The 13296-nt window shown below is 38.2% G+C and overlaps 1 protein-coding gene across 9 annotated transcripts in view; it reads left to right on the top strand.

Moving 5' to 3' along the window:
- Positions 1-13296, top strand: part of RABGAP1 (RAB GTPase activating protein 1) — a 160433-nt gene that overhangs the window by 39563 nt on the left and 107574 nt on the right. For 8 of the 9 annotated variants that reach the window (XM_032634102.1, XM_032634105.1, XM_032634104.1 and 5 more), the window contains 2 exons: positions 9484-9718; positions 10741-10945. In XM_032634102.1, the coding sequence (XP_032489993.1) occupies positions 9484-9718; positions 10741-10945 (440 nt within the window). Of the gene's footprint in view, positions 1-9483; positions 9752-10740; positions 10946-13296 lie in introns of all 9 variants that reach the window. The other variant, XM_032634106.1, reaches the window with a different exon arrangement.

Genomic DNA, 13296 nt, shown 5'->3' with positions numbered 1-13296 from the left:
ACTGCCTAGACTAATCTTCTGACTCAGTTTCTGAAATTGTATTGGAGTCAGTTGATCTTGTCCTCTAAAATGCAGATCTTTTTTTTTTTTTTTTTTTGCGGTATGCGGGCCTCTCACTGTTGTGGCCTCTCCCGTTGCAGAGCACAGGCTCTGGACGCGCAGGCTCAGCGGCGATGGCTCACGGGCCCAGCTGCTCCACAGCATGTGGGATCCTCCCAGACCGGGGCACGAACCCATGTCCCCTGCATCAGCAGGCGGACTCTCAACCACTGCGCCACCAGGGAAGCCCCCAAAATGCAGATCTTTTATTCAAGCAGAGTTAGTGAACCATGAACACACAGTTTAATTAAGGGGATCAGACTGGTGGCGGGGGAGACACTTAAGTAAATACGTCATCATGACAAAATTCATCAATTGCTGGAATATAGATATGAGCAGAATTATATGAGAACATAATTGTTGCCTGAAGAAGAAAAGAAAGGTTTTCATAGAGTAGGTAACAATTCAGCAGAGCATTAAAGAGTCATTAAGAATTTCCCAAAGAAGAGAGTCTGTGACATGTGGAAAGATCAAGAGGCTTGAAAGAGCCTGGAGTCGGGACCACTGCATGCAGTAGAATTGAATGTGCTTGCTTTTCTTTTTCTCCCAAGATGCGAATAGCCTTTTTGTCATTTTTTTCTGTAATTATAAAAATAATATATGCTTACTTTAGAAAACCCAGACAATAAGAAAAGTAAGTAAAACCTAGCCATAATCCCATTATTTAGCAAAACATTCATAAGTATTTTGGGTCCTTCTTCAATTGACATTTATTTTGGGTTTTTTTGGCTGCGTTGGGTCTTCGTTGGTGCGCACGGGCTTTCTCGAGTTGCGGCGAGCAGGGGCTACTGTTCGTTGTGGTGCGCAGGCTTCTCATTGCGGTGGCTTCTCGTTGCGGAGCACGGGCTCTAGGTGCGCAGGCTTCAGTAGTTGCAGCACGTGGATTCAGTAGTTGCAGCACGCAGGCTTCAGTAGTTTGTGGCACATGGGCTCAGTAGTTGCGTCGTGCGGGCTCTAGGGCGTACAGGCTCAGTAGTTGTGGTGCATGGGCTTAGTTGCTCCGTGGCATGTGGGATCTTCCTGGACCAGGGATCGAACCCATGTCCTCTGCATTGGCAGGTAGATTCTTAACCACTGAGCCACCAGGGAAGTCCCAGTTGACCTTTTTTTTTTTTTTTGTGGTACGCGGGCCTCTCACTTCTGTGGCCTCTCCCGTTGCGGAGCACAGGCTCCAGACGCGCAGGCTCAGCGGCCATGGCTGATGGGACCAGCTGCTCCGCGGCACTTGGTATCTTCCTGGACCAGGGCACGAACCTGTGTCCCTGCATTGGCAGGCAGACTCTCAACCACTGCGCCACCAGGGAAGCCCTGGGGGCTACCCTTTGTTGCGGTGCGCAGGCTTCTCATTGCAGTGGCTTCTCTTGTTGTGGAGCATGGGCTCTAGGCGTGCGGGTTTCAGTAGTTTGGCACATGGGCTCAGTAGTCGTGGTTCGCGGACTCTAGAGTGCAGGCTCATTAGTTGTGGCACATGGGCTTAGTTGCCCCACGGCATGTGGGATCTTCCAGACCAGGGCTCAAACCCGTGTCCCTTGCATTGGCAGACGAATTCTTAACCACTGCGCCACCAGGGAAGCCCTGTGCCTTGCTTTCTGATAAGACGAGATTTGTATACTTGTTTTGAAATGGTTCAGCTCTTAACCTGAAGCTGAGTAAAATTACTTAGTTTGAACCATTTTCATTTGTATTTTCACTGCAGTATGACGTAAGTAGTGGGAACTGTAGATCATCAGGAATTTATCTTTAATTTTCTGATTGTGGATTTTTCTAGCACACACTTTCATTTCCTAAGCATGCTTTCTTGAAGACATAAAATCTCTACTGTAAAAGCATCTCAAACTGCCTAAAGTAGCTTTTTATAACTGGTAAATCAAGTAGAGCCTAGTTGGTATTGTTGCAGTGAAGGGAAACAGGAGCTATAAGGTTAGAAGCAGAAAATTAAGACCAGGAAATGACTGGATATTGCCTTTGGAACATTTTGTCCTTTGATTCCATAAATGTAGTTTTGCTCTCAAGGAAATGGGCTTGTAGCCAATTCTACCATTCAAATTATTACCTTTATTTGATATTATTTAGAAAGGACAGATGTTATTCCAGTAATGCTTCTTTTGCACATAAATAGTGGGTGTGTTCTTAGTTTTCTTTGGACCAAGGAAAGTAGAAGAACTACTTTTTAAAAAGTTATTATTTGGTTTTTTTTTTGGTTTTTTGGTGGGTTTTTTTTGCGGTATGCAGGCCTCTCACTGTTGTGGCCTCTCCCGTTGCGGAGCACAGGCTCCGGACGCGCAGGCTCAGCGGCCATGGCTCACGGGCCCAGCCGCTCCACAGCATGTGGGATCTTCCCGGACCGGGGCACGAACCCGTGTCCCCTGCATCGGCAGGCAGACTCTCAACCGCTGCGCGGTTAAGCCCATTATTTGGGCTTAATAAAGGGAAGCCCATTATTTGTTTTTTTAACTTCACCTCCCGTAGGTGGACTAGAGTTTATTTAGAAATAGTTGAAAGTTGGGTAGGGAGATATTAGTTGGATGCTTACTAGTTGGCATGTAATGTGATGTGAGAAGTGAGACAATCCCTATAAAAATCACGATTCAGTGCCTGCCTATAATGTAAATAATAAGTGTCCAGTGATCATATTACTGAATCATTGAAACATGACAGTCTTGTGAGATAGGTATTAACATTCTCATTTTATTTACTTATTTATTTGGCTGCGCTGGGTCTTCGTTGCTGAGTGCGGGCTTTCTCTAGTTGCAGCGAGCAGGGGCTACTCTTCATTGCAGTGCGCAGAGTTCTCGTTGAGGTCATTTCTCTTGTTGCGGAGCACGGGTTCTGGGCACGCAAGCTTCAGTAGTCGCAGCACGTGGGCTCAGTAGTTGTGGCATGTGGGCTTCAGTAGTTGTGGCGAACGGGCTTAACTGCTCCGCGGCATGTGGGATCTTCCCAGACTGGGAATCGAACCTGTGTCTCCTGCATTGGCAGGCGGATTTTTTAACCACTGTGCCACCGGGGAAGTCCAACATTCTCATTTTAGAGATGAGACAGTTGTGGCTTCTAGAGGTTAATTTGTCCATAGCCAATAGAGTTAGTGTTAGAGGCATGTCCCCAACTCAGATCTGTCTTATTGTGGAGCCCAAGTAGGACTACTAAGTACAGTTGTGTAAGCTACACTGTGCAGTCCCAGGGGGGTCCTGTTCACACAGCCTGTGATGTGTGCCACAAGCCAACTCTTGTTCCAGTTGTGTTTTTTGTTTTTGATTTGTTTACCACTACTCTACTTTGTAAGTAGAATTACGAATAAATCATTCACTGAATAGTCTCTGTCCTTGCAAACATTCATGTCTGTGTTTGGCTATTTAATGTTTTTTTCTTCTCAATTCAGGAGTATTTTAAAAGAACTCTCCCTTCCTCTTCTTAAAGATTACGTGGAGATGAACACAAATCTAAATATGATTCTTAGTTGTATTATCTGTACATACCGGCTTTGCTTTTTTATTTTTATATTTGGGCTAAATTAAGTTAGAAGTCTTTTTTGGGTTTCAAAATAAAGATAATTGTTTGCATTTTGTAGCATGCTATTTGGTCCTGCCCAGTATTCTTATGGTAAATGTTAAACTTTAATGACACTTATAAAATGTTCAGGTTTAATGATACTTTAATGACACTCATAATAGGAAATGGTATTTGTTTTTGTTTTATTTTTAAGTCATTAACAAAGCTAAAATCTTTCAGATTTCCTTTTCTAGCACTAAACCAAAATCTGTAGAATACCCAATATCCAAATTGGATAAAAGAATACTTTGGCTTTTATTCTTGGCATTTATAAAATTCAGTTCATTAAACATGTATTGTAGATATACTCTCTACCCTCAGCTACCTGAAGCTTTGGGAATATAAAGATAATTGAAGAAACAGTCTCTGCTATCTAATAATGCCCAGTCTGGTTGAAGAGGCCCACTAAGCAAATATTCTCTAAAACAAGTAGCAATGCTGGAATAAACAAGTATGCTAATATTTTGATAGCACTCTCTAAGGAGGGAGTGATTAAACCGCATATATCAGGCTTAAGATCTCTCAGAGGAGGTAACAGAGTTTAAGCTTGGTCTTTAAGAGTAGAAAGGCAAAGGAGAGGAAGGCTTTCCAGGAAAGGGAACGGTCTGTGCAAAGTCTAGATGTTTAAAGGTTTATGGTGTGTCTTGGGGAGTTTGAGTAGTTTGATGTGACAGATAAGAGATGGAAAAGTAAATTGGGCAGAGTTGTGAGAAACTCATAGAACATAGTAATGAATATGGGCATTATCTGATGGACGTTGAGGAAACATTGGAGGGTATAAAAATAAGGCAGTGCTTGATCAGAACTAAGATTTGCACTTGTAATTTGAATGGCCATATGAATGATAAATCAGAGGAGAGTGAGAAAGAAGGCAGGGAAACTACTACCTTTCCAGTAGGTAGGCTTATGTAAAATGAAAGAGATTCCTGTGGTGTTAGCTATGCAGAGAGACAGAGGGGAAAAAATGGGCAGTTGAGCAAGGAGCAGTAGGGTTTGTGAGTAGTGTGGAAATGAGAGGAGTGAAGGATGACTGTAATCCTTCATTTGGTAACTGAGTGGAAAGTAGTGCAATTCATTAATTTTTTTTTTAAAGATGCAGGAAGAGAATTAGAGTTAAGTTTTGACGTAAGTTTGGAGTATCTAGCTGAAGGTGTCTGTCCACTAGATAGAGAGGGGTTGTAGATGTATATTAGGGATTGTTTATGTATCGTTGGGATTGGATGAAATGGCACAGGAAAATCTGTAAAATGAAGTTATTGCCAAAACCAGAATCCTGGACGAACACCTTTTGAGGGGCATGTAGAGAAAAGGAACAGTTGTGTTCTCAAAATTGCATCTTTCATAGAAACCACATTTTTTTCTATTTTAAAAAATAGCCTTTTTTAAAAGAGCAGTTTTAGATTCACAGCAAAATTGAGAGGAAGGTACAGAGATTTCCCATATAACCTTTGCCCCAACACATGCATAGCCTCTCCCGCTATGAATATCCCCTTCCAAGTTTAAGTCTATTGAGGTAAAATTTACACACAGTAAAATACAGCCCTTTTAGGTATACAGTTCTATGAACTTTAATGAATGTAAACTCTTACGTAATCACCACGACCACCACAGTCAAGATACAGAATATTTTCATTACTCCAGAAAGTCCCTTTATAGTTCTTTTTAGTCATTCATCTTTCCCCTTCCCAGCCTCTGACAATCAGTGATCTGATTTCTGTCTCTATAGTTTTGCCTTTTCTGGAATGCCATGTAAATTGAATCATACAGTATATAGCCTTTTGTGTCCACTTCTTTTACTTAGAATAATGCTTTTGAGATTTATCCATGTTATTTTAGTATCAGTGGCAGTTTGTTCATCCATTCACCAGCTGATAAACATTTACTTTGTATTCAGTTTTTGGCAATTATGAATAATGCTGCTATAAACATTCACAGACAGGTCTTTGTATAGACATGTATTTTTATTTTTCTTGGGTAAACACCTAGGAGTGAGTCATAGATAAGTGTATGTTTAACTTTATAAAATTTACATAAAGTGACTGTACCATTTTGTATTCCCACCAGCAGTGTATGAGCATTTTTCAGTTGCTCCACATTCTTGCCAGCGCTTGGTATTTTCAGGATTGTTTTGTTTTTAATTTTAGCCATTCTTATAGGTATATAGCGGCATCCTATAGTGGTGTCAGTTTCCCTAATGGTTAATGATACTGAGTTTCTTTCAAGTGCTTATTTGCATTGTCTTCTTGCGTGAAATGCCCTTTATTTAAATTGGGTTGCTTGTTTTATTATTGAGTTATAAGAATTTTGTGTATATTTTGGATATAATTCCTTCAACAGACATACGATTTGTAAATATTTTCTTGAAGTCTGCGGCTTGTCTTTTCATTCTGTGAACAGTGTTTTCCAAGCAGCAGTTTCTAGTTTAATAAAGTGCTTCATGTTTCTCTTTTATGCATACTTTTTGTGTCCTAAGAAATCTTTGTGTCCCAGAATTACAAAGATTTTTTCCTGTGTTTTCTTCTGTAAATATTGTAGTTTTAGGATTTACATTTAGATCTGCAGTCCATTTTGCATTAATTTTGTATGTGACGTAAAGAGATTGATGTTTTTGCATATGTATGATGTCAAGTTAATTGTTCCACCACCATTTGTTTTATTTTATTACCTTTCTCTGTTGAATTATCTGGCCAACTTTGTTGAAACCAATTGGCCATGTATGTGTGGGTCTATTTCTGGATTCTATTTTGTTTCCTTGTTCTGTATTATCTGTCCTTTCACTAATACCGTGTCTTGATTACTTTACCTGCAACTACATTTATTTTAGAGATCATCGTGGTATCTGTTAGGAATGCTGTTAGCAGCAAGGAACAGAAAGCCATGCTAATAATGAGTTTATTTTTGTTATGACAAGAAGTCAGACAAGCAGTTGCTGATTTAAGCTGTTCATTTATACGAGGGGTTAACAAACTATAGCCTGCTGGCCTAATCTGGCCTGCCACTTGTTTTGTAAATCACCTGTGGAGGTTCTTGAAAATGCATATGCCAAGGCTTTATCTCTGAGACTGATTTAGTTGCTAGGGTAGGAGGTGAGGGGATAGAGGGAGGATCAGGTATTTTAATTTTAACATGCTCCCTGGTGATATTGGTAATTGTGTTGTTTAGGCATGGTTAAGAACCATTAATCTAAGGTTGGTTGTTAGAGTGTGGTCTCCAGACTAGCAGCATCACCATCTCCTGGAAACTTTTTAAAAATTCAAATTATCAGGCCCATCCCAGCCTTACTGAATGGGAATTCTTGTTAGGGCCCAACAGATTGTGTTTCAACAAGTTCACCAGGTGATTCTTAGGCATGCCAAAGCTTGAGAACCTTGAAAAGCATTGCTGAGTGTTTCCCAGATAAGCCTAGGGAAGATTAATTGACTGTCTTTTAAAAAACGAAAAACTTAATTGAGATAAGTATTAAATTATGTGACAGATAGTTAAGTTTGAAATTGGATTGAAGGTGCACAAATGATCTAACATGGTAAGTGCTGAGTACTGTATTGGACCTAATTATTCAAAGCATAAGTTAGGTTGCTATTTTTAAGCAGCTTTTAAAAATCATTTTTGTGTGTGTGCATTTCTTTTTCCTACCCTTTAAGGAAGAGTTAAGGAAATAGAAGGCAGTTCTTGCGTTTACAGACTTTATAAACAAGGGAAGAATGCAGATAAACATGTATAAACACAAAAGGCAAACATATAAACATGTTTCTTTCAGGGTTTGTAAATATATTACAGTGGAGGTAGCCTATCCAAAAGAAAACTTGAGTTTATTTAGCCTATATACCAAAGAAAAAACAGTACCTCATAGCATGTAAAATGTCTTCAGTTTAGTTTGCTCTTTAATGGTAACCTTCCCAATTATCATTACTAATTGCTTAAACATGGAGTCTAATATCTTTTCTTCATCTGATTTTAGGGAGCTGTAAATATCCTACTTATGTTATTTCTCCTTCCACTTGGACAATGGTTTAGATTCAATTAGGCTATCTCTTATTTCCTGCAGGTGATTCCTGCAGTATTTCTTATCCAGTTCTGAAAAAATAAGAGGTTAATTAGAACTAAGCTCTAGTTTGTTTTCTAGATGCTTTAAAAAACTTTTGAAAGGAGAACTTCTGAAAAAAGAAATTTGATTACACTTGTGATGTATAGGATCAGTCATAGCAAAGAGTTAAACTTATTTGACTGAATTGTAGTTCCAATAGCAGTAACTCTGAATATAAAAGGAAGTTCACAAAAACAGATGCTGTCATTGAAACCAGAGACTGAACACCTCTCCGGCCCTTATTTCCAAGGCAAGAATAGCTGACATGTTAGAATTTCCTTGGGAAAATGAAGCAAAAAAGACTTACGACTGTTTCTCAATCATAGTTTACAGCCAAAGGGACTTGAATTTTATGGAGTTACAAAAGATGTTTGAACTGGGTTCCTTAGTAGTCCAGAGTACCTATGTTATTGGAATTTTGCTTCTTAACTGTGTCTTAATTTTACTGGGAAGACCTCATTGTCTTTAACAATCTCATAGCCCCACCCATTTTAACTTTTTGTCAGGTCTTAGTCTTCAGAAACCCTCCTAAATCAGCACACTTTTTTTTTCATCATGATTTCCTTTTCGTAAATTAATTCTCTTGTTAATTTTTCTAGTATTTCTTGAATAAGCATTTGGTGACAATACTGGGTTTTGTCACTTGTGGTTTTCCTTAGCGTTGGGCACCTGATTCTCCACCTGATTCTGCACTTGTTTACTTCCTTGTTGAGCAACTAATAATAAACCATCATGACTCTAGAAAAATACTTGACGTTGAAAAGGAATGCTTCTGTTCCTCAGGGTCATTTTATACGTGCATCTCCCCAGCTTTATTCAAATGTCTCAGAACTTTAAGAACTATTTATGTCAGCGAAGTCTCCCTCAGAAATACAGGAGACTTAACTTATAGCAAGGGTGGTAAAAATGCATGTGATGATTTACTACCTAATAAGTATGTTTCTACTGATAATTTTCGGGAGCAAACACATTTTCCCTTTTCCTTAAGCATAAGAGAAGCTTCTCCTCTTTTTTAAAATTAATTAACTTTTGGCTGTGTTGGATCTTTGTTGCTGCGCGTGGGCTTTCTCTAGTTGTGGCGAGCAGGGGGGCTACTCTTCGTTTTGGTGTGCGAGCTTCTCATTGTGGTGGCTTCTCTTGTTGCGGAGCATGGGCTCTAGGCGCGCGGGCTGCAGTAGTTTTGGCACGCAGTAGTTTTTTGGCAAAAAACTAGCTAGTTTTTTGGCAAAGCTCAGTAGTTGTGGCTTGCGGGCTCTAGAGCACAGGCTCAGTAGTTGTGGCGCATGGGCTTAGTTGCTCTGCGGCATGTGGGATCTTCCCGGACCAGGGCTCGAACCCGTGTCCCCTCCATTGGCAGGTGGATTCTTAACCACTGCACCACCAGGCAAGTCCAAGAAGCTTCTCCTCTTAACAAGCTTTATTTCTCATCATACAAGTAAAATTACAAATATTTTAGTTGTTAATTAGTTTAGGACACGGTAGAAAACTTAATAAAATTGACAGACTATCACATATATTTCTGGGTATTGGTCTCAAATTCACTATACACTTTTTCATGAAAAGCTGTATGAATTAAGAGAGCAGCTGCAGCTCTTATTTATTATAGATCTTGATTTATTCTGTTTTTTAAAGACATTCAGAAGATATCTGTATATCAAAAGAATTGCTGATGATTTTCTCTAGATGTGGACCCATTTAAATCAGTACTGGCCTCTCTCATTTTGTTGATTGCATATATTTGTGACCCTTAGATTATAGGGAATGGAAGTGAACAGCAGCTGCAAAAAGAGCTAGCAGATGTGCTGATGGATCCTCCAATGGACGACCAGCCAGGGGACAAGGAGCTTGTGGAAAGGTCACAGTTGGATGGCGAAGGAGATGGACCTCTTTCTAATCAACTCTCAGCTTCATCCACCATTAACCCTGTGTCATTAGTAGGGCTCCAGAAACCAGAGATGAGCCTGCCAGTGAAACCTGGACAAGGAGGTTAGGATTGCTGCATTGCTTGCATAACTGAAGGTTATTGTTTTTAATATTTGAGTGTCCATTCTGTACTAGGTTTGATTCAAAGCAAGCAAAAACCATTATCTATGTTCTCTAGAATCTTCAGATTCTAGATTTAGGGGGATGTGAGAGGAGTAAATATATGTACTATTCTGATTTCCCTTTAAATGTATGTCAGTTTAAAAAAATTTTTTATTGGGATAGTGTTGATTTACAATGTTGTTCTGGTTTCAGGTGTGCAGCAAAGTGAATCAATTATACATATGTCCACTCTAAATGTATGTCATTTATACCACAGAAAGAGAAACAGTAGCTATAAGACATTGAGGGAGTCTTAGAGTATTTAAGGATCTTTTTCCAGGAAAGAAGGAATTTGAGTATAGTGTTGGAGAAATAGAGGAATAATGCTTGGTGAAGAGATGTTTGCCCCAGGCCTTTAATAGCTTGGCGGGAATAGTGGTCAAGTTGAAAAAAGGGAGCTGAAAGACTTAGCAAGGAAGGAGAAAAAAGGCAATTATAAAGGCTTTGGGGAAAGTAGGGTGTTAAAACTGTAGATGTTTATTGGGAAAGGGAAAGCAAGGGGACTGAGAACATGATAGAGTAGCTACAATGATGAATGAGAAAAATAATTATAACAGAGCAGATCAGAAAGAAGACAGATAGGATTTTTCAGGGTGGTAAAATACTAAATGTATTTTTGATCTAAATGTAAATTATAAAGTCAAAACAAATTAGAGGAGTCAGAAAGGTAAATCAGATCTGAGTCTCAGGTCACTGTTTAGATTTGGGATTGAGACTACAGCCATACCTAAAATTTTTAGTGTTGGTGACAGAGTTCTGGTGTGAGATTTCTGGCTTTAATGGGCATTTCTTCTGGGGCAATGGCATATTCTCTCTTTAGTATTTAATTTTAGAACCTAAATGTAACGTGTAGATTTTTACTTGATATTCATGTCAACAAAATATCAAAGTGAAAATAATCACCTCCTTCTTGTTTCTTTCAGATTCTGAAGGGTCTAGTCCTTTCACGCCAGTGGCTGATGAGGACAGTGTAGTTTTCAGCAAACTAACTTATTTAGGCTGTGCCTCAGTAAATGCTCCCAGGAGTGAAGTGGAAGCCTTAAGGATGATGTCCATCTTAAGGGGCCAGTGTCAGATTTCACTAGATGTAACCCTGTCAGTGCCGAACGTATCTGAAGGAACTGTGAGGTGAGACCAGCTTCTTGAACTGTTTGTATTCAATAACATTTGATCAGATTTCTGACCTATAGTTTTAGAAAGAAGCAGTAGTGAACAAAATCTAATTATTTTATTCATGTTTAATTCATCTGGCACTTAGTTATCACATCTTCCAAGGATTGTGACCTTTATGAAAAATAGTCACTTGTTTGAACAGTTTTTTATACTCTTCCCCACCCCAGTTCTGTGTAGCACATTAGAAATTTAAATGTTTTGGGGATTATTGAAACATGTTGACCTAAGAGTCTGCCTAACAATTTATATTTCTCATGTGCCCCCAGTACAAATACTAGATTGACATATTAGTTCAGTATGAGATTTCATGCTGACTTTGGAAGTTACAGAAACCTGTTGGTAAATATTAACTATTCCAGTACAGATCCTAAATTTTTAAGATGAGGAAACTGAGGCCCAGAAAAGTCTCTCAAAATGGCTATTGTTTATACTAACTGAAACAGATAACAGTGATTAAAGGTAGCCAGTCAGATATCTGTATTAACTAGCTAAATACAAAACTCTAATAATGAGTTGAACAGAACTGAAATAAAATAACTTTTTCTTTATTATAAAAAATGCATACTTATTTCAGAAAAATCAGAGGACACAAACAAGCAAAAATTTAGGAAAATACTCTTTTTTTAATTTAATTTTTTTTATTGAAGTATAGTTGATTTACAATGTGCCAATCTCTGCTGTACAGCAAAGTGACTCAGTTATACACATATAGACATTCTTTTTTCTTTAATATTTTTTTCCAGTATGGTTTATCACCGGATATTGAATATAGTTGCCTGTGCTACACAGTAGGACCTTGTTGTTTATTTATCCTATTATATAATAGTTTACACCTGCTAACCCCACACCCCCAGTCCTTCCCTCCCTCATCCCACTCCCCCTTGGCAACCATGAGTCTGCTCTCTATGTCTGTGAGTCTGTTCCTGTTTTGTAGATAGGTTCATTTGTGCCATATTTTAGATTAGGAAAATATTCTTAATTCTACTCTCCCGTTGGTAAATAACAGTTAACATCTTGGTTTATTAAGACCCTTTTTGTGTAGTTGTATGTGTATATGTTTGTGTATGTGTGTAAATACCTACATATATGGGCAAGTATAATTATACAACTTAGAATCAACATTTTTAACAACAGTGGAATAATATAATACATACCATCTTGTAACATGCTTTCCTCACTTAGTTTTTTATATTGTGAATCTCTTTCCATATCAGTAAATATGCTGAAAAATTTTAACTTATGATGGCACATGATGGGCTATTCAGAAATAACCAATCTCTAATGTTACATATTTTAGTTGTTTTAATGAGAAAAGTACTACTAATAATAGCGAATATTAAGCTTTTATTATATGAGCATGTAAGTGCTTTACCTGTAATTTTCTTATAAATTATTTTTTAGCTAAATTTTTATGTATTTTTGTATTTCCTTAGGATCAATTCCTAGAAGGTAGACTTACTGGGCCAAAGATTTGCCCATTTTTATGGGTTTTGATACATTGCCAAATAGCCATCTAGAAATATTGATCTAGTTCATACACTTCTATCAGCAGTGTATGAGAGTATCTGTTTCTCCACCCTCAATCATTTTGGATTTTTATGGTAGTAGAGTTGTAGCTGTATTTGGTTAGCAGTAGTAGTAAGTTAATTAATTAATATTCCAGTTATCTGCATATATAATTCTTCTCTTGAGTATTTAAAGAACTATTTCACAAAGACTCACAAATATTAATTTTAATTGTATTTATTAATGTGAAACTTAATAAAATTTTTTTAGCACTCATTTTTTTTCTTGTAATAAAGTTTATTTCTTTTTCTTTGGCTGCACTGCAGCTTGTGGGATCTTAGTTCCCTGACCAGGCCACCTCAGTGAAAGCGCTAAGTCCTAACCACTGGACCATCAGGGAATTCCTTAGCACTCATTTTTATATGAGCATTCATTTTTATGTGCTTCTTAGTCAATAGTCATTCCCCCCAACTGAAGTTATACTTTGTTCTAATATATTTTAATTCTATAAAGACATGAGAAAACTAGTTTCTCTCGCCCCATGTTTTCAGAGTCTTTATGAAAGTGCCTTTGAACTTGGATTAGGTCCCCTTCTTAGGTATTTCTATTATCCCCTGGGCTTTCCCATCAGTGGCCCTGCCCATTCAATGTTGAAATTGCATAATTTCTTTTTCAGTTTCTTTCATAGCTGTGTCATCAGTGCCCAGAATGGAGCCTGAAATGTTGTAGGTATCACATAAATATTTGTTGAATGAATACATTTTTGAATGAATGATATCCCTTTGATTTTCAGTGAATGG

Source organism: Phocoena sinus, chromosome 6 (genome assembly GCF_008692025.1).
Source record: "Phocoena sinus isolate mPhoSin1 chromosome 6, mPhoSin1.pri, whole genome shotgun sequence".
NCBI lineage: Eukaryota > Metazoa > Chordata > Mammalia > Artiodactyla > Phocoenidae > Phocoena > Phocoena sinus.
The sequence above is the reverse complement of the archived record's forward strand: the minus strand, read 5'-3'. Positions and strand labels throughout refer to the sequence as shown.